Source organism: Danio rerio, chromosome 22 (genome assembly GCF_052040795.2).
Source record: "Danio rerio strain M-AB ecotype USA chromosome 22, GRCz13ab, whole genome shotgun sequence".
NCBI classification, from domain to species: domain Eukaryota; kingdom Metazoa; phylum Chordata; class Actinopteri; order Cypriniformes; family Danionidae; genus Danio; species Danio rerio.
The window spans coordinates 31,888,607-31,913,052 of record NC_141042.1 but is presented as its reverse complement, the minus strand read 5'-3'; the positions used below and the strand labels follow the sequence as shown (position 1 = coordinate 31,913,052).

The window sequence follows — 24,446 nt, the reverse complement described above, 5'->3', positions numbered from 1 at the left end:
ATAAAGTTAACTGGAAGCTTAAACAGTTAGTTGAAGCTAACTGGAAGCTACAAGCCGAAACTAAGAAAAAACATTAAACCAAAATCAAATCAGAGAATATAATTTAAAAATACTACAATTTAAATAAAAACTTAAATTATCAATAAATAATGATCAAAACTTGACTGTGTGAAATTTTCATTACATTTGTGCATTTCCCAGCAACAAGAGCAAACGCCTGACATCGCTGACATGTTTAAAGTCTCTTTAAGGCATTCTATATGTATTCTATAGTCTTTGCGGTGTCTGTATCCCTCAAAGCTGTTTAGAATTAAATGTTTAGAGATGGTGTGACCAAAGTCCCTGTAAGAAGTCTACAGTCTTTGGTTCGTGCTTTTGATGTACCCCTTGGCCACATTGTTCCATGATAATGTTAACCGACTAGACTTCATAAGACTAGACTAGTCTTAGCAACTGGCTAAATGCTAAGGAGGACTAAGCTAGTAGAATTTTTTTTTCTACTTTATAATTAATGTTCTCAACTTGCAATACAAATTTACAATATTACAATGCACAAATACATCTTTACAAGTACAACTTTACAATGTTACAATTGTTTGTATTCAATACTTTATTATATTATTATTATAATTTTCCGTTTCCCATATTTGCAATGCCTGTATTTTGGATTGTTTTTGTAGTCCACTTAGAACCCAACATGGAAATCATTTTTGTTTGTTTTTGGCATTGATTGTTTTGAAATTCAAATTGGCACTTCCATGCCTGTGTTTTTATTTCTGTTATAAATATGACTTTTTGTGATTAATCACAAAAAGTGTGATCAATTAGCTAATTTTTTTATTAATTCACAGCCCTAACAATATATATATATATATATATGTGCACATACAGTTGAAGTCAGAATTATTAGCCCCCCCCCTTTTTATTTTTTAAATATTTCCAAGCGGGACATAAACAGGGGAAATAATATTTGGGGGAAATAAACAGAGGGGCTAATAATTCTGACTTCAACTGTATATCCATATACATGATCTTGACAGTCTTTATGAGCTTCTCCTTCATACCTTCATAGCAAGATGCAGGGCAGTGTTTCCATCCTGACCCCTAATATTAGCATCGGCTCCGTGTGTCAGCAGGGTCATCGCGGCCTCAAAGCGCCCTCTCTTGGTCAGGATGTGTAAAGGACTTTCTCCAGTCTTGCTCAAGTAGTTGACGTTACATCCTCTGTCCAGCAGAAGACGGCTCATCTGAACAGAGTAAGCACAGTATTATAATAAACACACAATATTTACTTAACACTGAACTAGAAAATGTAAAGGTTTTTTTCCTGACCTCTGCAGTTTTGGCCCAGTGAAGAGGTGTCCCGCCATAAACCGGATCCTCTGCCAGAAGCTGATTTGGGCTTGAAGATAAAATGGCTTCAGCACAACTAAAGGAGAGAAAATATAAAGAATAATACTCAAAAATGAACAACCTGTTATTATTTACTCTCGTTTCAATTTCATGATAGATGAAATCCAAGAGCTATCTGACCCTCCAGGGTCCAGAGATGTCCAGAAAAGGAACTATAAATATTGTCAAAACATTCCATGTGGCTTCAGCAGTTCAACTGTAACCATACTAAGCTCCAAGAACCCTTTTGTGCGCCCACAAGATGCAAAAACTACCAGTTTGCCAATGTGTCCCTCCCCCATCAGGTAAGGATGCATGTTTACTATAGACAGTACAACGTATTGGCATTAGAGCCAGCATCGCAACCCACAAGCCATGTATTGCCCGCAGTAACTCGCACCCAAATCGAATGCGGAAAATTTTGTCAATCTATTTCAAAATCAGCACCATAAAAGCCCCCCATTATTTTGGATTTGGATTTCAATCTGCAAATAAAATGCAGTGTTTTAACCATTGAAACAGTAAAGAGTCTCATTCCGTACCTCTTCTCACTGAACTTCATGGCGGCGTGGATTGGAAAACCATTATTTCCCATGATGTCACATCGGGCTCCGCCTCCCAGCAGACCCTTGACCACCTCCACTCTCCCGAGACGACACGCGATGTGCATAGGTGTTTCACCGGCGGCGTTTAGCTCGTTCACACCCGCACACAACTGTGCACACAACACCTACAACAAACCGAAAAATACACAATTATAAACACACAGTTATGCGAGTACATTTTTGTTATATATAAAAAAAAAATAAAAAAAATATATATATATATATATATATATATATATATATATATATATATATATATATATATATATATATATATATATATATATATATACATATATATATATATATATATATATATATATATATATATATATATATATATACATACATATATATATATATATATACATATATATATATATATATATACATACATATATATATATACATACATATATATATATATATATATATACATATATATATATATATATATATATATATATATACATACATATATATATATATATATATATATATATACATACATACATATATATATATATATATATACATACATACATATATATATATATATATATATATACATACATATATATATATATATATATATATACATACATATATATATATATATATATATATATATACATACATATATATATATATATATATATATATACATACATATATATATATATATATATATATATACATACATATATATATATATATATATATATATATATATATACATACATACATATATATATATATATATATATATATATATATATATATATATATATATATATATATATATATATATATATATATATATATATATATATATATATATAAAGTACAGTGAGTTTTTGCATGACTGCAGAATATTTATAGTTATTTATTGTGACTATTATTCACAATAAATACTTCTCACGAATAAGAAATACACTGTAATAGCAAGGTATATGCAGGAATCCTAAAGGAAATTTCAATACCTTTTAAATATTTTTTAAAGACCTTCTCAGAATATTTTAATACCTCATAGCCACGTAAAGTTGTAATCAGTATCAAACCTTTAACTTCATAAACAGTAGTTAGTAAACAGTTGTAGTTAAATAAATTAATGGAGCACAACCCTGCAACAGAACTTGGATAAGCTTGGAAGTAACAAAGCTTAAAAGAATAAATTACGTGGTTGTCTTCAGCGACAGGTTTCAACCACTGTTTAAACTTCCTTCAACCAGAAGTATGCAAACTTGCATTATCCATCTTTACCGTGTGTTTTGCTCTATGGTTTCACCACATGTGGAGAGCATCACATCACCTTTCTGCGTTTGTCGCAAATTACTTGACATCACCCGGACAGAGGAGCTTGGCCCGAACCAATCAAGGAAAATAAATATAATTCTGCTTTTTTGGAGTTAAACAATTTGAACAAAGCTTGAACAAAATTTAAGACTTTGTAAAAACGGGATTAAGACTTTTTAATACCTTTTAAGAGCCTTAATGATTGATTTATCACCTTTAAATACTTTTTAGAACAACACTAATATGCTGTAAAATTAAACTACTTAAAATACTTATTATCTAATAGGGCTGCACAATATCATAAAGATCTGCCACTGCAATGTTTTGTTTTCCTGTGATATATATTGCCATGTGAATATGATGAATTTTACCAGATGATTTGAATAGCTCTCTTTGGAAAGATTCTGTTAATTTAGACTTTAACTGGAAAGATTAAGTCTTTTTTTTATTGCAGTGCACTGGTATATAATAAATATAACAAAATTACAAGCATATATTAATATGATAGAACAATATATGGTTTTCTGCAAAGTGTAACAGTATTCAAGCACAGAAATTGAAGAATCAAACATAAAATAGCATAGTCGTCATTGTACAAATAATTTTAAAAAATAACATTTAATGACATCTTTATCTTTTAATTTTAAATAAATAATCTAATCCTTGAATGTGAATATTGCAAATATATTTACATTGCAATATCAAAGCTTATTGTTGAGCCCTACTCTCTATTTTATAACATAATACTAGCATAGTGATGTAGAAGACATTGCTAACATTAATTAACATGTTGCTTGCAGATTTCTTATGCTACGTTCACACCAGTTGTGGATGAAGCGTCAAGTGCAAGTGATTTACATGTAAAGTCAATACAAAGACGCAATTAGACATCCTGCGGCTCGATTTGCGCGAATGAATATAAATAAGAGCATTGTAAATGTAAATATATAAATGTAAATATATATTGTGCAATGTAAATATACAGCATTTTAAGTGTTTTTCGCAAATTTCTCAAGTTGGAAAATCCAAAGCCATTAAAAATGAAGCGAGTAAACTCAAAATGTTCACGTGTATATTTACGTGCAAATGGAGTGAGCGCCGTGTCTGCTGTGAACACAGCATGACAACACTGCTAATATAAAACATGACCAAGCATATTTCTAACATATTTACCATGCTGTTAGCAAGTTTATAACATGTTAAAAATAACAGCCAATGTATTAAAATATGTTGTTAACATGGTTAAGGTTTTATGTTTATTCATGACAGCAACATGTAACAAGCAAGTTTCTAAGCATTAACCCATGACTAACATGTTTAAACATGCTAATATGTTTCTATTATAGTCAACACATTTGCAAGCATGGCACATTCTTAACATGTTTAACAAGTTGCTAGCACAAATTAATTTAAATGCTTCTAAAAACTGTTTAGCATATCGCTAACATGATTATCATATTGCTAGCAAGCCTCAATTTTTTAAACGAATTAGAATGTTTCTAACTTTTAAAGTCACCGTTTACACGTTTTAGCAGTTGGTGTTGTGCTTTTTGCTTTAACACGTTTGCTAACAAATTAGCATGTTGCCATGATGCTTAGCACAAGCTAATAATATTAAAGAAATCATATTAAATCAATTTTACCAATAATATAAAATTCTGTCGCCATTGACTCACACCTCAATAGTCACAAACCTGCTGTAGTTCTTTTTTATATTTTGGTGGAAACTGCAAGCCATTGACGTCCTCAGCATTTTTATATCTAATGGATACAGTTTTCAATAGCAAAATGTCTGCTTTTGTGTTCAACATAAGGAAGAAACTCATAAACATTTGAAACCACCTGAGGGTGAGTAAATAGTGAGTGCTTAATAAGTTTTGTGTAAACTACCCCTTTAAAATTTGACCAAAAATTTCACATCAAGCCATGCTGCAATGTTATTTTTTCTTTGAATGTATTCAGCAGGCTTTCTGTGAGCCCAAAGATGACCTCTCACCTCTATGATGAGGGCGGAGTCTTGTTTGGCAGCGCAGTGCATTGGCGTCTCTCCGTTCTTATCCTTGACGTCTGTGCGGGCCTGACATTCTTCCAGGAGCTCTCGCACACAGCCCACGTCTCCTCTCTCACAGGCAAGATGCAGCGGGGTTTGACCCTGAGCGTCACGAGAGTTCATCTGACTGCAGTGGGACACACACAAAATCAAACAGACTAAAGTCCAATGATTATTATTCAGAAGAAGTGAAGAGACTGCTTTCTACAAGATCTGTTTGATCTTCCTCCATTTGTTACATGAAGTTAGTTTTTGTTTTATTTGTCAGGGTTTATTCTCATTTGTGTGTACTGTGATGAAGATGCATGCATTGCATTTAATAACCTAAAGTATTTGCATTACCTTTGATTGGAAAATAATTCAAACCAATGCAAATCACCGCGCTCTTACAGCTAAATAGGCGCTGAGACAAAAATTATTTCAAACAAAACTCTGCTACAGTGTGGCGCGGGACAGGATTTGATTGTGACTTCGGGTTCATGCCGTTATCCTCGGCCCGCGGGACTGCCGCAAAATGGATATAATACACATGGAGGAAAGCAAAATGAAATGATATATATCAATGCACGGAAGAAACAAGGACCCATTACAGTCCTTTCAGATGGGATGCGGATGGAGGAAAGTGCTATAGAAATGTAAGGAATATATATATATATATATATATATATATATATATATATATATATATATATATATATATATATATATATATATATATATATATACACACAAATCACATAATTAAGTTTTAATAATTATAAACTTATATTTAACTATAATATTTATATACATTTTGCCTCTACAATAAAAGCACTATTTAGGATTCAGGCATTTTTATTTTATATAAAATAAAAATAACATTAATTAAAAACACATATAGTACAAACAGATATAACCCTGTATGTGTGTCATATTGACCTGCTTATATTTAAACTGATCTTTTCAAGTTTCTATTTAAAAAAAACTATTGAAGATCCATATACACAATTTTATTTCATTTCAATTCTTTAAATTAATTTTATTATATTATTTTAATATCTACCTATTAGTATTTAGTTTTACAGTTTATTTTCATTGATTTATAGTTTCATTTTTTTATATTTTAATAGAAAAATTCCCCTAAAATATAAAATATATATAAATACAAAATGATACCCTTCCGTGTTTACAAACTGACTACAGCTGAGGTAATTACAGAAGCTTTTCAGTGAGTTATGCTTTACCAGTATAAAAAAATTTAAAAAAAAAATAAATAAATAAAAAGGTTTTATGACTTTTACAGCTGTTTACCGCTATTACTGTGTCAAAAGGTCTCATGTGACCTCTGAACTGTGACCTGTGTGTGGTCTGACCTGAGGATGTAGTTGTGTTTGAGGCAGTCTCTCAGTCCGGTGTCCACGGCAATGTGAGCCGAGCTCCAATCAGGGTGATTCCGCACGCAGTCCACTATTGGCTGCAGCATCTCGGGTTTCAGCGGCGGGCGGAGCATCTCGTAAAATGGGCGGAGCTTCAGGGCATATTGAGGAAACCAGTTCATTGCGTCCTCCTCTGAGGCCACCTGGAACATCCTGAGCACAAACAAAACCAAATTCAACTCCTTCCTCAACCCCACATGCTGGATGAGATGATGAAGACTTAATGCTAAACAATGGTTCTTTGTGGCCAAGGCTTCCCAAATGCTCCTTTAGAGCTGATCTAAAACAAATCTGTTTGACAGGCTGTGAAGTAAGGCTGCATGATACTTGAAAAATATATAGATATAGTAATGTATATATTGCTTTTGAGTATAGCAAATGCATTGGTTTATAATATGTCCTGTAAATGTTGTACAAAATGATCCCAATTACTCTAAAATAATGTTGTTGTTGTTTTTTTTTTTTTCAAATAAAGCCATTCGAGTCATCTGGTGAAATTAGACTCAATATCACAAAGTGTATCGTAGAAAAATAAAATATTGCAATGTCAGCTTTTCCCAATATTGTGCAGTCTTATTTTACGGAACTCACCTCAGGGCCACAGATGGAGATTCAGGACAGAGTAGCAGGCAGTCCCATGACTGGCTCTGCTGGTTTCTGTACAGGGCGAGTCTACCCTCCTGCTGGTGTAATATTTTGCCATTATAGTCAGAGAGCTGGACGTCCCTCACGCGGTATGGGTTGGAGAACAGGCTCGACACAGAGCTCACAGTGTCCAAAATACGGCCCAGGAACTGCATGGTGACCTGCATGGAGAATGCAAAGTGGAACGATAATGGTTTTGTTTTTTCATTTAACCAATGAATTTGCATAGGTTTACAGTTACGGTTGAGAATCTTTTCAAATTGGTACATTTTCCTCTTTTAACTTGGTTGAAGGGATAGTTACTTTATTTACTTTAGTTATCTACAGATTGGTCATTTTTCATGTATTTTCAGGAGCCATGAATTATTATTTAGTTTTGATAGTAGGTTTTTGAATTTTCAACGTTTCTGGTAGCCATTAAATTTAGGGCTCACAAAATTTGGTAGCCCGAAGTCCCAGGGCTATTGTTTTTTTCCAGTTGGGCTACCAAAATCTACCTGCACTGTGCCAACAATGAGCACGGTGTAGATAGATTTTGGTAGCCCGACTGAAAAAAACAACAACCTTCATTCGTCTAAGATTCCTGACCTTAGCCTTACGGAAAGGTATGATCTACCTCATCAAAAAAACTTGACAAAAAAAAGCTACTTTATTTTAACAATTTTAACTATATAAAATTGTACACTTTAAATTTACACTTTAATTGATGCAACCAAGAAAATCTGGGAAGACGGCATTTGATTTGTAGGAATAAAAATTTGGGTGACTGCTTTGTGACATTAGCAGTAATCAGATCATATATATATATATATATATATATATATATATATATATATATATAAATAAAATGGAGTGTGGGATATCTTATGAAAAGCAGATGAACAGAAGTTGGATCAAGAAAAAGATACATCAAGATGCATTTCTTGTACTTATTTTTCGGTAATTTTTCAGTGTCTTTATTCATCAGGGGTCGCCACAGCGGAACAAACTGCCAACCTATCTAGCACATGTTTTATGCAGTGGATGCCCTTCTAGCCGCAACCCAGTATATTTACGAAAAAGAAAATGAATAAATGAATTAATGATGTTTAACAGAGCCAGGAAATTTTCACAGTGTGTCTGATATAAATTTTTTCTTCTGGAGAAAGTCTTATTTATTTTATTTTGGCTAGAATAAAAGCAGTTTTTATTTTTTTACAAAACATTTTAAGGTCAAAACTAGTAGCCTCTTTAAGCTATATATTTTTGATAATCTACAGAACAAACCATCGCTATACAATAACTTGCCTAATTATCCTAACCTGCCTAGTTAACCTAATTAACCTAGTTAAGCCTTTAAATGTCACTTTAAGCTGTATAGAAGTGTCTTGAAAAATATCTAGTCATGTAGTATTTACTGTCATCAAGGCAGAGATAAAATAATTCAGTTATTAGAAAAGAGTTATTAAAACTAATATGTTTAGGAATGTGTTGAAAAAATCTTCTCTTCGTTAAACAGACATTGGGAAAAAATAAATAAATAAACAGCAGGGCTAATAATTCAGGGGGGGTAAATACTCTGACTTCAACTATTTATCTTAGGAATCTATATTTTACTTTTCAGTGCAAACCAATATATTTAATATAAAATATATTTCACTTTTAATATTTTAAAACATTAAATATGTTTTAAAAACATTATTTCTGTAATTTAAAGGGACAATTCACACAAAAAATAATTCTGTTATCATTTATAATCTTTCTACTTGTTTTAAACCATTTAAAGTTTTTTTTTTCTTCTTCTGTTGAACACAAAATAATATATTTTGAAAAATAGAAACCTGTACCGGATCACACCTAAAGTACACATTTTCCTATAATGGATGTCAATGGATACCAGTTTCCAACATTTTTATTTTCAAAATATCTTATTTTTTGTTCAAAAGAAGAAACAGGGTGACAATGTGGCTCAGTTGACAGCACTGTCGCCACAAAGCAAGAAGGTTGCTGGTTCGAGCCCTGGCTCGGTCAGTTGGCACTATCAGCACTTTCTCGGTTTCTCTCACTGTCCAAAGACAGGCAGTATTCACCTTATTTTCTGAATACGAGCAGGCGCAGCCATTTTAATCTTTTTGGCTCGAGACTTAAAGTCTCATTCACTTCCATATATTTTTAGACATTAAAAACAGCTTGTTATGCTGCTTGATGTTGCAAACTGATATTTTCTTATTATATTATTCTATTAGTCTGTATAGTCATGCAAACACTTGTTTGTAGAGCAAGTAGTTCAACCGTTTTCTGCCATTTATTATTCCTAGACATTTCTCCCATAGGCAGCTGAATCGAAAGTTCTAAAACAATCGCAAAAACGAGCACACTTTCGCTTTGAAGAATAAGGTCAATAAGTGAATTGAATAAACTAAATTGACCATGTGTGTGAATGAGGGAGAATGAATGTTTCCCAGACATGGGTTGCAGTTGAAAAGGCATCCACGGTGTAAAACATATGCTGGATAAGTTGGCAGTTCATTCCACTGTGGTGACCCCAGATTAATAAAGGGACTAAGCTAAAAATAAAGAATGAATGAGTGAATAAATGAAACGAATGAATTCACCCCCCTCGCAGTTATCATGAAGGGTAATATTAGCTATATGAACCAAAAGCCTTCTTTGTACCTTGTTGTAAACAGCTTTTTTTTCCTGCTGCAAAGTCAGCCATTTTAACATTGGGCTCAATAGAAATCTTCTCTATTATGGAGCAAGGCCTAGCCGAATTTCGATGAATTACAGTTCCAGTTACTACTGTATTTGCTTCACGAGGGACAGCGGGACGTTTTCGCTTGCCTAAAACAGGTATTGCATGCATTTTATGTTAAACTTAATGTAAATGTGACAGGACTAATATGGGAACAATTGTAAATTATTTGCATTATATACTTGTAGTATTTATTTTTAGAATTTATAATTTCATGTTTTAGGGGCGAAGCAGTGGCGCAGTAGGTAGTGCTGTCGCCTTAAAGCAAGAAGGTCCAGGGTCGCTGGTTTGATCCTCGGCTCAGTTGGCGTTTCTGTGTGGAGTTTGCATGTTCTCCCTGCGTTCGCGTGGGTTTCCTCCGGGTGCTTCGGTTTCCCCCACAGTCCAAAGACATGCTGTACAGGTGAATTGGGTAGGCTAAATTGTCCGTAGTGTATGAGTGTGTGTGTGAATGCGTGTGTGGATGTTTCCCAAAGAAGGGCATCCGCTACGTAAAAAATGTGCTGGATAAGTTGGCAGTTCATTCCGCTGTGGCGACCCTGGATTAATAAAGGGACTAAGCCGACAAGAAAATGAATAAATTAATTTCATGTTTTAATCAATTGATGTGAATGATGACAACTTAAACTTGCCATATCTGAAGTATTTTTTTTCTCTAACAGTTTTTAGCATAATAAAACTATTAAAGGTGTAGGTTCAATTGGGCTGAGGACAAGTCTGTACAGTGTAAAGTGTTTTTAATAAAGAACAAAAATCTGAAAACCAAATGACTGACCTATACCTTTACAGAACAACTCAGAAATCAACCATCAGCCCAATTTAGACCTTTTTGGGATAAAATATATTTTATTCACTGTATATATGTTTTTGTTTCAGGGACAGGTAATGTACGGTTCTGGTAGAATATCCCAAAATAAGATGCATGAAGTGATGCAGTAACATTCACCTGTCTGTTCATCAGTATTGAAGTCAGTCAGGTTGGGAGGGATCTAGGTGAGACATTACTGTGAGTTTCACATATAAAAATAAAACAACTTTCTGCTCGAATGAGACCAATTCAAAACAAAACCAGATCAAAACGGACAAAAACCTCAAACCCAGTTTTCTGCCAAAAACAACAACATTTCCGTTAACTGCAAATGATCTAACGTAACGTTATGACTGGTCTGATATTGTTTTTAGCCTCGTGCACAATCATCTCGCAACCGAAAGCGTCCCTTACAATTAACTTATGTGACAGCTCGCTGTTTTAAGTTTTTACAACCACTAACTTACGCAGATGACAATAATCAAAACTAGATTCGCGAATAGTCAAATAAGAAAATAACACATCTTGAAATGACTGTCATTTAGAGCCACACTAACAGTCGACATCTATTTTAAAGCAGATACCCCAATTATATAGCAATTCTCTATAAAATATTAAACTTCTTAGTCGTGTATGCTTTGCTAAATGCCTTACCTTTATCGCTATTTCATTATCCTATACTGTTAGCGCTTCGCAGAGTCAGTAAATCGCTGACTTTTGATAGGACGTCAACAATCACTGCATGACAACCAACCTTGTGTAAGCTTGACTGGCGGAGACAACAGCCAATCAGCATGCGTTTATCCAGTGCGCAACTGCAAGCTCGGCAAATGAAGATCAAGAGGCGTTTGAAGCCGAGAAAATGCTCTTATTTAGGATTCATCCGTGTTTAATGATTTATAAGGTCTGGGCGACCGAGTAGCTTCTAGACTTTAGTAATATTCAAATAGCTCTTAATTTAAAGGGGATGGTTTGCAGTTTTTGGATGTAAAATACATTATATTTATAAGAGAAAATCTAAAAAAAAATAACCAGTATAACGTTATGTTTGGCATTAACGTTATGGATTAGCTTTGACGTGTAAACATTGACACTGAAGTAGCTTAAGAGGTTTCAGATATTCTGATAACTAATGTAGATGTTAAGAGCCTTATTTTTCATTTCTGTTTTTAGATTTGAGGTATATATTTATACAACTGGTTTTAACTACAAAATAAAATGAAGAAATATATAAAGATTTAAATGTTTATATGTCCATATGTTATGGGGGTTTTGAACAACTTATAAAAAAGTTTAGTAAATGAATGTACAGTTATCGTCTCCATCTAAACTTTGTAAAACATCATGCATATTATGTAGGCCTATTTGCATAGCTTTAAATGTTACAAATTTATATTTATTGTATTTAAAAGAATGAAAAGTAATACATTTAGAAAATGAAAGTCAGCACAATACACATTTACAAAATCCAATATGTCATTTTGTAAACAAAATTTGTGAATTCACAAGTAAAAATAAATATTTTTTATCATCAAATAAATGGAACTTGTATATTTTTAAATCATATTTTAAATTTACATAGTGGATTTGTGTACTTTTGAATTGTGTTTTGAATTTATAAATTCCAGTTGTGTACTTTTTAATAGTTTTTGGAATTTACAAATTGCATTTGTGTATTTTTGAATTGTGTTTAAATTTATGAATTGCATTTGTGTATTTTTGAATCGTGTTTTGAATTTACGAATTGGATTTGTGCATTTTTTAACTTCTTAAAGTTCCCTTATGAAGATTAACCATAATTTTATTATAGCAAGGGTATAATAACCATGTTTTTAGGTGCATTGATTACCATCCCTTATACTACACAGAATTATATTTGTTGTTGGTATTTACATCTGGAAGATGTATTTATTTGAGGATTTGCTCATCTACATTACGTCTGTAAGACATCTCTTTTCGGAAATTAAATAGATGTTTAAAATATGCTAAGATGGTTGAAATTTCGATTGTTCATACAACAAATCTTTTACAAAAGTTTATTAGATCATTGTAAACAGCAGATGTCTTTCAAACAAATGCCTCTTTTTACCACAAATACAGCTGTTAAACTATGGTTTGTTTAATTAAAACATAATGCATTTGTGCTCACCATGGTTTAAAGGGATAGTTCACACAAAGCTGAAAATTCTGTAAGCATTTACTCACCCTTCACTTGTCACAAACCTGATTGAGTTTCTCCTTTTGTTGAACACCAAATGATTAATTATTTAAACATTGTTGGAAACCTAGTAACGTCTTCCAAAATATGTTTTCCTACTATGGAAGTCAACAGTTACTGTTTTTTTTTTACAAAATAAAAGGAAGCTAGCAAACCTTTAAAAAGGAGTTTCTTTAGCTTTATTGTTAGTTAATATGTACTAGCATGAATGAACATTAGCAGGGGCGTAGTGGACATTTTAAAAGTGTAGTAACAGCTGATTAAGATTCAAAAGTTTACGTTCATATAATTATTAATCATCTGTTTCTAAATGGTCTGGCTTTAAAAGTGAGGTGGATGTTAGCTGTGCTCCTGAACATTAGTAATTACTATGTAATACATAATAATAAGTAATAAATCCTCTACACATATTGTTCATTATCAGTTTATTATTAAAATTAATATATTAACTAACATTTAATAAAAATATTTAAAAGTGTGATTAAACCACTTGAGGGTAAATTGTAATTCTGGGTGAACTATCCAACTCCACAAACCTTTTTTTTTTTTTTTTTGTAGTAGCCCATGGTTAATTTCCATAAGCGTTTTTCACTTCTAACATGGCATCCAAATACAAAAGAAATAAAATAAAAGTAAAATACATTGTCAAGTATGCAGTGTACATTTTGGATACAAGACACCAAACTACCAACAATATTTATTCAGAATGTCAATATGTTAGAAACAGGGTGCGAATTAGAGGGGGCTTTGGGGAGATAAACAGCAGATATCTTTCAAACAAATGCCTCTTTTTACCACAAATACAGCTGTTAAACTATGGTTTGTCTAATTAAAACATAATGCATTTGTGCTCACCATGGTTTAAAGGGATAGTTCACACAAAGCTGAAAATTCTGTAAGCATTTACTCACCCTTCACTTGTCACAAACCTGATTGAGTTTCTCCTTTTGTTGAACACCAAATGATTAATTATTTAAAAATTGTTGGAAACCTAGTAACGACTTCCAAAATATGTTTTCCTACTATGGAAGTCAACAGTTACTGTTTTTTTTTTTTTTAACAAAATAAAAATAAGCTAGCAAACCTTTAAAAAAGGAGTTTCTTTAGCTTCATTGTTAGTTAATATGTACTAGCATGAATGAACATTAGCAGGGGCGTAGTGGACATTTTAAATGTGTAGTAACAGCTGAATAAGATCCAAAAGTTTACATTCACATAATCATTAATCATCTGTTTCTAAATGGTCTGGCTTTAAAAGTGAGGGGGATGTTAGTTGTGCTCCTGAACATTAATAATTACTATGTAATTCATAATAATAAGTAATAAACGCTCTACACATATTGTTCATTATTAGTTTATTATTAATATTAATATATTAACTAACATTTAATGAAAATATTTAAAAGTGTGATTAAACCACTTGAGGGTAAATATTAATTCTGGGTAAACTATCCGACTCCACTAACCTTTTTTTTTTTGTAGTACAAGACACCAAACTACCAACAATATTTATTCAGAATGTCAATATGTTAGAAACAGGGTGCAAATTAGAGGGGGCTTTGGGGAGATAAACAGCAGATGTCTTTCAAAAAAATGCCTCTTTTTACCACAAATACAGCTGTTAAACTATGGTTTGTCTAATTAAAACATAATGCATTTGTGCTAGTAATTACTATGTAATACATAATAATAAGTAATAAATGCTCTACACATATTGTTCATTATCAGTTTATTATTAATATTAATATATTAACTAACATTTAATAAAAATATTGAAAAGTGTGATTAAACCACTTGAGGGTAAATATTAATTCTGGGTAAACTTGAGGGAAAATTGTAATTCTGGGTGAACTATCCGACTCCACTAACCTTTTTTTTTTTTTTTTTTGTAGTAGCCCATGGTTAATTTCCATAAGCGTTTTTCAATTCTAACATGGCATCCAAATACAAAATCAATAAAATAAAAGTAAAATACATTGTCAAGTTTGCAGTGTACATTTTGGAAACAAGACACCAAACTACCAACAATAGTTATTCAGAATGTCAATATATGTTAGAAACAGGGTGCGAATTATAGGGTGCTTTTGGGGGATTGACCCCCCCTTCAACCCCCCCAAAAAAAAAATTTACGTGTGATTGGTTAGCCCTTTCATAGTAAGAAATAGATTTCTCTGATCTAAACCTTAACTATTAATCATTAAGAATGTATCATAGAAATATAAATTTGAACCCCTTTAACGGTTTATACCTTTGTGAATGCATAATGTGCCAATCAATGCTAGGAAAAATAGTATTCAACAATCTGAAACTGGCAGTTCTAGAGCACACATAGACATCTTAAGAATACACTAAACATGTTTTTTGCAAAATAGGTGTTCATATCTGCATGTAGCCTAAAAAAAGAAAAATAAGACACATAATTTGTATTGTATAGTCACTAAATATCCCTCAAAACACTAAAAACATATACATGAATTAGATGTAACTTAAATACATATTTTGATTCACAGAAGCATGTATTACCAAACCACTACCGAAAAAAGTTGACCCCTCCATCGTCAATGTATAGCCTAATTAGCACATTGGTTATACATATCACAAATAGCAAGTTCACTTTTGAATGAACTTTAACTCTTTAAATCTCTTACTATTAATTCATACATGAGAATCAGCTAGAAAAACCTTCAAACAAGGTATTCCAACGTATACTTTATTAATACATGAAATAGGAAGGAAGTGTTTTACCATTTTATTACCCCTTCTCTTCGTTTCCAGGACTACCGGGGCTGGTTGACCCCGGAACACGTGACTGCGCGGGGGTTTGTTTCTGTCACAGATTTGTAAAGTGTAGAGCCGCGAGACAGAACCGTCTGCACCGAAAAGATGGAGCTGTCGGCGGCAGGAGACCGGGTTTTCGCCGCGGAAGCCATTCTAAAAAGCCGCGTTAGGAAAGTGAGTAATGAGGATTAATATCTAAAGAGGCTGGGGTTGTTTTCTACGACGTGAAGTACAGAAAGAGTGTCGTCTTTCGTTTGTCTAGCGAAGCGGAGCAATGACAAGAGGGGGGAGGCCTACTTGCAGATGTTTCCCGATTTAGCAAGCCAACGCATTTGTTTATATTGTCAGATTGGAAATAACGCCTCAAATGTGAGATGTTTATGTGTTGCTTAAGATTTGCGAAGTAAAATCGGGTTGAGCTGTGTTGGGAACTGACAACAGCCCCGCTAAAAGAGCAGCGGCAGGAGGAGGAGGAGGCTAAAAAGGGACAAAGTGTCTGGCAGGAGTCCATGACAAAATCAATGCATGCTGGCTGACCAAAGATCTCAACAATGCAGGAGGATTTGTGTGGTTTACATACTGCAAAGTGTCATGGCACGTGGTTTAATGGGCTAGTTGTGCTGTGACAGTGTGTTAGTTTATATTTAAATGACCCAACTTTTACTGATCAGGAAAAAATGGCTAAATTACATGGACGTGGTGGTTGATTATTCCTGTGCACACATTAATTTAATTGTTGTTTAAATAAAGAATGTTTTTATCATGTTTCTGTCTGCAGGGTCATATCGAGTACCTGGTAAAATGGAAGGGTTGGGCGCTCAAGTAAGTGTAAAATATAAACTGCAATAGAAATATAGTTGTTGTAGTATATTGTGTTTGTTTTTTGAAATGTAAGTTATAGACAGTGTTTAGGGTTTTAATTTAGGACATTTTTTACCAGTAGTATGTAATAGGCATAGAACGATAACCATTATCCCACGATTTGGAAAAGTCAAGGTCTTAAAACCGCTTAGATTTTCTGCTGTACCATTCCTAAAGTATATGTAAGATTTTTGTTTTACTTTTTTTTTTTTTATTTAATTATTTTTAGTACAACAGTATTTCTAGCAGAAAAGATGTCCAAAGATGCCATTTTAAATTGTAAACAAATCTGCGATTCATTTGAATTATTTAGCCGGACATGTTTACTGTTCCAAAATATTTTAAATGTTTTTTAAAATAAAATATATTGTGTTCAAAGGGGAATTTTTAATTTTTTTTTTTAAATCTAGACATTTAAAAATAATATATTTTAGACCATTAATCAAAATACCGTGATGACATGAAACTGATATTTTTATTGAAGGTTGTCATACTGTCCGAAACTTATACCGGCCCATGATTAGTGTGTAACGACTTTAACTCTGCAAAGAAATAAATTTTATTATTTTTTTTTTATGTTACATATATGAAAAATACCATTGGTAAGCTAGTCATGAGAATAAAGTGTCCCACACATTTACATCCAGATAGAGAATAAACTGCAACAAATGAATTTAAACACCAAAGTTTAGCTTTAAACTTTATATGTGACCAAAACCAGTCGTAGGTGTGAATTGTTTTTGAAATTGAGACCTATGACTTTTCTGAAAACTGAATAAATTAGCTTTCCACTGATGTATACTTTATTAGAATAGGACAATATTTGGCTGGGATAAAACTATTAAAAACATTGAACGGTTAAAAAAAATTCTAAATACTTAAAAAGTTACACTTTCCAAATATTGTCTATATAATGTAAATTAATTTTTTATTAGTATTGATATTTATGGTAGGAAATTTACAAAGTGTCTTCATGGAACATAATAATTACTTTTTTTTGGCATAAATGAAAAAACTGTAATGTTGATGCCTTTGCATTTGGGAGTAATAAAATAAACAAATAAAAATAAATAAGAGTGGTTTTCTGTCCAGGGTCACATATGTCATGTGAAATCAGATTTACTGATTAAAAAGTATCTGTGTGAATTTGACTTTTGACATATTTGCATTCATTGTGAAACAGGCCTTATCATTGAGGACAAAAGTGTTTTGAGTGTTTGGGTTGATGAAAAACCAAGTGTGTTCTTGCATGATAAACTACCTTAAAACTATAGCATGAAGTTATCATGTAGGCTACTTATATTCTTTATCATCATGATATTCCTTAACAGCCATTAGCATTCTAAAGATTCAATGTTTCGCAATATAGACACAGCACATGGGAACCAGAGGAAAACATCCTGGATGATCGACTCATAAAAGCCTTTGAGCAAAAGTGAGTGTCAGTTTCGACTTTACTTTTACCTTCTATATCTTTATAATGTTATACAAATGTAAAGAACCAAACTATTTTTTAGTAAGCTATATATATATATATATATATATATATATATATATATATATATATATATATATATATATATATATATATTCCAGCAGTTCATATTTTCAACGTAACGTCTAGGAAAGTACTGTTTACATATTTTTCTTCTCTTTTTTATTTTGCTGCTTTATGCTGCCAGTTAGACTGATGGTTCTTTAAACAATATGTCTTGTGTTTTGCTGCTTTCTACGACTATCATTTGCATTGTTATGGTTTAGACTTGACACTAAAGTGATGTCATATTTTCCCTGGCTTAAATGGTGCTGTTATACAATTCATAGGGAGCGGGAGCAGGAACTTTACGGCCCAAAGAAACGTGGACCCAAACCAAAAAATTTTGTACTAAAGGTTTGAGAACTTCTTTGAATTTCTTTTTTTAATACAAGTTTTTTTTTTGTTTGTTTTGATTGATCTTTTCAAAACTTTCTATTTCAAAGTTAATCTCTTTCACTTACCTTTGTTTTCTGCCTGTCTAGGCACGGGCTCAGTCGGGTGATCGACCTCGGAGCTCATATACTCGACGCACTCTATCTTGCACCACTGCAAAGCCTCCCACTGCTTCCTCCTCTGCAAGTTCAGCTACTCCTCAGCCTTCATCATCCTCTTCCCACTCTACCGCTCCAACCCCTAGAGTGCATTCTCTCGCAGCTGCTCATAAATTGAAGAAAGACATACATCGTTGTCACATGATGTCTCGACGACCTTTGCCACGATCTGACCCTCTGGCCAACTCCACAGGATCCTCGTCTCGTCACCCCATTTCTCCATTTTCTGAAACTGTCCGCATTCTTAACCGCAGGGTCAAACCACGGGAGGTTAAACGAGGGCGCATAATCTTGAACCTAAAGGTCATTGACAAATCTGAAAATGGTGGAATGACCAGTAGAAGGACACCACAGTCATTTGCAGGGAGGGCGAAAATCCCATCCCGAAATCGAATCATTGGGAAAAAGCATGGGGACATGCCTTACAGGCCGTTCCAGCATCCTATGAAGATGTTGGGTATTCCGATGTATGGCCAACCTTTTGGGCTTAACCCATCTGGAGGGGCATCCTCTATGGCCAATGAAGGGTCCAACACTAGAGCCAGTCATGGAGGTGGAAGCAGGTGTGGTAGTCAATCTTCTGCGCAGAGGTTTCAGTACCAGCCTACTCCTTCTCCATCCAACTCCAGTGGGTCTAATGGCAGCTCCCCATCAACTCAGAAACAACCAACTCAAAAAGAAGGCCCTACATCTTCAGCTAAATTGACACCCACAGAGTCATCACGCTCCCATGATACCTCCCAGCCTCACCCAAAATCCAGTTCAACACCATTCCTTCCTTCTTCACCCTCCTATTCATCCTCTCCATCATCATCTCAGGAAGATGAAGACCTGGGATCTCTGAAGTCCGCCACTTCTCGGGGCAGAAAACAGGAACTTCGTCATCAAACCCAGGTGGGTCGAGCTTCGGTCTGCCAGGTTAGTAACCAAACTACTGCCTCATTTCCTGAGAAAAATAGAGTTCCAAAAGAGGGAGACCCCGATTGGCACCCTGAAATGGCACCCAGCTCTGCCAATGTGGTTGTGACTGATGTCACCACAAACCTTCTCACAGTCACCATCAAGGAATTCTGCAATTCGGGAGCAGGTTCTGATCCCTCCTCCCCTTGCCAAGCTGACAACCCACACTCTCCCACCACAACTACCTATTGATGGTTCCCCCAAAAGTCTCCACCAAAAATATCTGCCCACATAATTCTTTGAAAACTTGCCATAATGATATTAATACACTCTAAAATAGTTGCCATTAATGAAATTAAAATGAATTTTTGGTTGAATTGAAATCTATTAAGATATTATTTAGAGGCAAGGGTGCTTCCCTTGACCTGTACTTGTTAAACAGGATGTTATGATGGTTTGTGGTACTTCATGGTTTTCTTCCCCCTCTTTTTTTCCCCAGTAATTGCACCTTGTCTTGTCACCTCCAGTCCTGTAGAGACCATCATTCCCATGTCGTCAGACTTAAAGTTCAGAATCCACCCAAGAAATGTTGATCTCGACAACTTTCTTGACCTTGTGACATTGCACCAAGACATTTTTTTTTTGAGTTGGATTGGGATCATGCAGCACAAGATGCTTCACTCCTGCTTTGGAAGTTCAGCCAGTGTGGGTGAACATTGTGTTTCCACTCACGCACTTGTTAGATAACACTTGATGTGGCAATACGCCCATTTTAGGCATCCGAACCTTGCATTGATCTCAACAATTTTCTCCCATGCTAATGAAGAACACCAGTCGTCATTGCACTTACTATATTATCCCGGCATAGGCGAGACTGTATTTATATGCACCAAGCTGAAAAATTCTGAAGACCGTTGTTTCCTTCTGCTTGAACTCCGCTTTAATTTAGATGTCTGCTGAGACTCTAAACTGAAGTTTGAATGCTGAGGACTGCATCTAAATTGTGGTACTGTACGTTAAACCTTCCACATACTCAACTTCCCATTTTTCTTGATTGAGAAGTACCTTCTCATTATTGCCTTCTGACTACAATAGTTTGTGTTTCATGTAATAGTTACTGTATTTTTGGGGCTGAGATAATTTCTCTCCGAACTTGATTGGTAGACTTCAAAGAGACTTCTATTTTAAGTGCGTCTCAAACCTACCAAATATAACAGATTGCCTTGGTTGATGAAACCCTCAACCACACTTTAAAACAATGCAGCCTGGGACCATGTTCATTGTGCATATTTTGCCAGTGACTGCATGTCGTTGGCTCTTGTTCTTGTCCTGTTGTCTACAGTTCCAACTGGGTGCTAGAATTGACAAAAAACACAGACCTGGGATAAAACTTGTTTTGTAGAGTATTGGGAGGTGTCAGTATTGATATTGAACTGATAATATTAGTCTATCAAGTTTCAAAAATGGTTTCCTTAAGAAAATAAAATAAATAAAAGTGTATCTAATAAAGAAAATAATAAAGAAAGAAAATAAAAGTGGATCCCTAGCAGTTACTACTCAACTGTATTGAACTAGTTTTGATTCAAAGGATAAGAAATTGTTATTCCAAAAATGTCAATATTTACTCATTTTGAAATACTTCTATGATGCACTTTTACATATAGTGGAAGTGAATAGGAGCAGTAAAACTGCAGAAAGGATAATTGGCTTGTATGCTGTATATCTAACAGCTTTGTGTTATAAATAGACAAAAGTGTAAGCAATTCCATTCTTTACTGGGATCTCTATAGGTAAAATTTGCATACTAGTCTTGTTCACAATTCATCAATATGAAAAAGAGCAGCTTTGGCATTTCTGTTCAATAAACCTGTATCTTTATATGTTCAAAAACAAAAAGGTTTGGAAATACATGAGGATCAGTACATAAAAATTATACTTAACTTTGGGTGAACTTCATGCAACATTTTCAACTTGACTGAAAGCGAAGTAGTTTCAGCGACTTAATGCGGTGAGCAGGTAAACAGATTTTTCCCCATTGGGAGAAGTCATGTGTTGATTGTTGGTGCTCGTATGGTCATGGTTTGTACCATGTGAAAGGAACTTTTTCTCAAATTTCTAAAAACATATCTAAATAGTTTGGGAACTGTCAGCTTAATTTCGTGGGGCTTATGCAGTTAAACCAGCCAGTTTGTCGATCTATCTGAAACTGACTAATCACCTGGACAAACTTAATAAACAATGGGCACGGTATGAACTGTCATACATGACAAATTCGCAAAGTCATGAAATTGCGTCATATATAACTTTGTTCGAATGATTTTTATAAATGTGCATGGGCATATACAGTCATCAGACCATCAGAATTGGCACCATGGTGTATCTTTCTTATTTTACACCTTATTAAAAAAGTTTTGGGCAGTCCAGCAAGCAATATTATAACCTGCCACATTAGGCCTGAAGAAACAGGATAACCTTCAGTTTATGGCAGCTAACTTTGTTGTATTGAGTGATGATAAAATGTCAGACTCCACCAGAGGACAAAGGCAAACCTCATTATAAGATTTAATTATAGAACACAATTTAGTTCCACTTGTAGTTATACAGCCGTCTTTTAATGGAGCACTTTTACACTATAGCTGTGCCTTTAGGGAGGAATGAACCTTAGAGTGATTTGACAATATGGCATTGTTTTTCCATCAACATATTTTCGAAAATGAAATTTAAATATTTGTTTTACTTTAAAGAAGTATTGTAACCTTTTTAAATAACTAACCTCTAAACGTTAATGTCAATGCATTCAGTCTTACTTTTCGGACTTTCGAAAGCGTTTTTAGCCTATTTAATCATTAATAACACTTCTCTGTGTAGGTTTTTTTTTTCCTTTTAACGTAAATTGTTTTTGATTAAATGGTAGCACAATTTAGATAATAATTGATTTCTTTTTATTTTGTCAAATGGTATGTTTGTTGAACAGCTTATAACAATAATGTTGGAGCATTTTGATTGGTGCAGTAATTGCCCCGCCCCTCCTTCACTGTGATTGGGTGGCTGGCTAAAAAGTTACATTTATTAGCAGTACATTTCACCCAGTTTATGACCAGAAAAAACAAATAGCCATCTTTCATCTCATCACATTGCTGGTGTTTAAAAAGAATGTAGTATATCAACACAATCTCACGGCAGTTCGTAACTTTTTGATAGTGGCTAATTCATATGAATTCGTACAATTTAGTATGATTTGCTCATTCCCCAATTACGGTTGGGTTTAAGGGCCAGGTTGGGTGCCACACTTCCTTTTTTAAATTGCAGATTTTCCTGCAACTGTACTACGAATTCATACGAATTAGCGACTAAACTGACAACGTAAAATAGTTACGTTTTCTCATAAGATCTGACTATCAAAAACAATTTAAAAAATATGCTAATCTTAAAAACGCTTTGGTAAACAAACAACCTTATTTTCATTATATCTACATTTTATTTTTTATATATAAAAAAAGTCTTCAAACGTTTGTCCCAGGTCTGAAATAATTTGTGATCTGAACATATCCCTGGTGCTGCCCCGTGGAGGGCGCCACATGTGGTGCATCTGTACAAAAATATCTAATACCGAAGCATGTGTTGCCTTCAGCTGCTCAGTTAGTCCCCATGATGTTGTTGTTACCTTTGCCTAAAATTGTTGCAAACAGCCAAGTCTTTGTTTACCCTAATATCCGTAATAGTAGAAAATAGATTTCGCCATGGTGTGAAACAATGCAAGGTGGTTGCTCTTAAAGAGGTAGCTTAGCACTATGATACTATGTGGCCTACATTTCATGCAATAGGGCTTGTATTTTATAAGATGTTGCCACTAGGAACCAGGACGGCACAGGCAAGAAGAAATATGTTTAAAAAGCTAAGGATGAAGGCCTACTGGAGGTTACATCTACAGATATATCAGTGTCTGATGTGTTTTTGTTTGTTTATGAAAATATTTTATAATTAATATTAATGATTTTCCCGTGCCGTAGACGTGAATGATACGTGCTGCCTTTATTGTATAGCCATTGTTGTTCAATTTTAGTCTAATTTGGGTTTGAGAGAATGTAGAACCCAAATACTGAATTAAATGTGATTTTTATAGGAGTCATCTTTTTGTTAATGCGTAAGGTTAATGCCATTGATGAAGCTGATTATGATCTTGATCTTGTGTTATTGTAATGTAACGGATGCATGATTTGAGAACACTAATTGTACAGGTCATTTCAATGTCTTTCTGTTGTTGCTTTGTGTGTTTCTTTAAAGAGGCTTTCAATAAAATCACTTTAAAGACACTGGTGCTTGCATTTTTTAAGAAAGTGAGGGAATAGTACAGTATTCTCATATGATTTTAAATCTAATCTGTCAAAAACAAAAGCTGATATTTTGAAAAATTGAGTGCTGTGACCCATTGACTTCCATTGTCACAAATAATAATACAATAGAAGTCAATAGGTTTTTGAGGATTTTCTAAATATTTTGTGTTCAACAGAAGTGAGATGCTTTACAGTTTCTAAATATTTACTTTTTATAAGTATGTTTTTTGGACATAAAATGGTATGAGCACTAGTGATGGTTTTGGCATGACCTACTTGAGTGTCTTCAACCTCTAGGCCTTGTTCACAAGCAAGATTTTCC

General features: G+C 33.8%; 2 protein-coding genes across 20 annotated transcripts in view; one reads left to right on the top strand and one right to left on the bottom strand.

Annotated features, from left to right (window-relative positions):
• The window catches only part of pla2g6 (phospholipase A2, group VI (cytosolic, calcium-independent)), a 50,077-nt gene extending 38,439 nt beyond the window's left edge, over positions 1 to 11,638 (bottom strand). For 6 of the 13 annotated variants that reach the window (XR_015521130.1, XR_015521132.1, XM_087302541.1 and 3 more), the window contains exons 1-8: positions 11,600 to 11,638; positions 11,084 to 11,126; positions 7,350 to 7,564; positions 6,696 to 6,911; positions 5,290 to 5,470; positions 1,935 to 2,122; positions 1,333 to 1,429; positions 1,065 to 1,247 (exon numbers count right to left, since the gene is read on the bottom strand). Coding sequence is in view for 9 of the 13 variants with exons in the window: in XM_087302541.1 (XP_087158667.1) it covers positions 1,065 to 1,247; positions 1,333 to 1,429; positions 1,935 to 2,122; positions 5,290 to 5,470; positions 6,696 to 6,911; positions 7,350 to 7,564; positions 11,084 to 11,095 (1,092 nt within the window). In the remaining 4 variants the exon portion in view is untranslated. 13 annotated transcript variants of the gene reach the window in all.
• Positions 11,639 to 15,997: 4,359 nt separating this feature from the next.
• On the top strand, positions 15,998 to 24,103 carry cbx6a (chromobox homolog 6a). 7 transcript variants are annotated; one of them, XR_015521365.1, is made up of 7 exons: positions 15,998 to 16,115; positions 16,720 to 16,763; positions 18,172 to 18,237; positions 18,627 to 18,693; positions 18,822 to 19,480; positions 19,570 to 19,784; positions 20,290 to 24,103. XR_015521365.1 is itself a non-coding variant. In XM_087303279.1 (6 exons), the coding sequence occupies exons 1-6, from the start codon at positions 16,047 to 16,049 to the stop codon at positions 20,290 to 20,292; spliced, it is 1,212 nt and encodes a 403-aa protein (XP_087159405.1). In that variant the 5' UTR covers positions 15,998 to 16,046; the 3' UTR covers positions 20,293 to 24,103.
• The last annotated feature ends 343 nt before the right edge of the window (positions 24,104 to 24,446 follow it).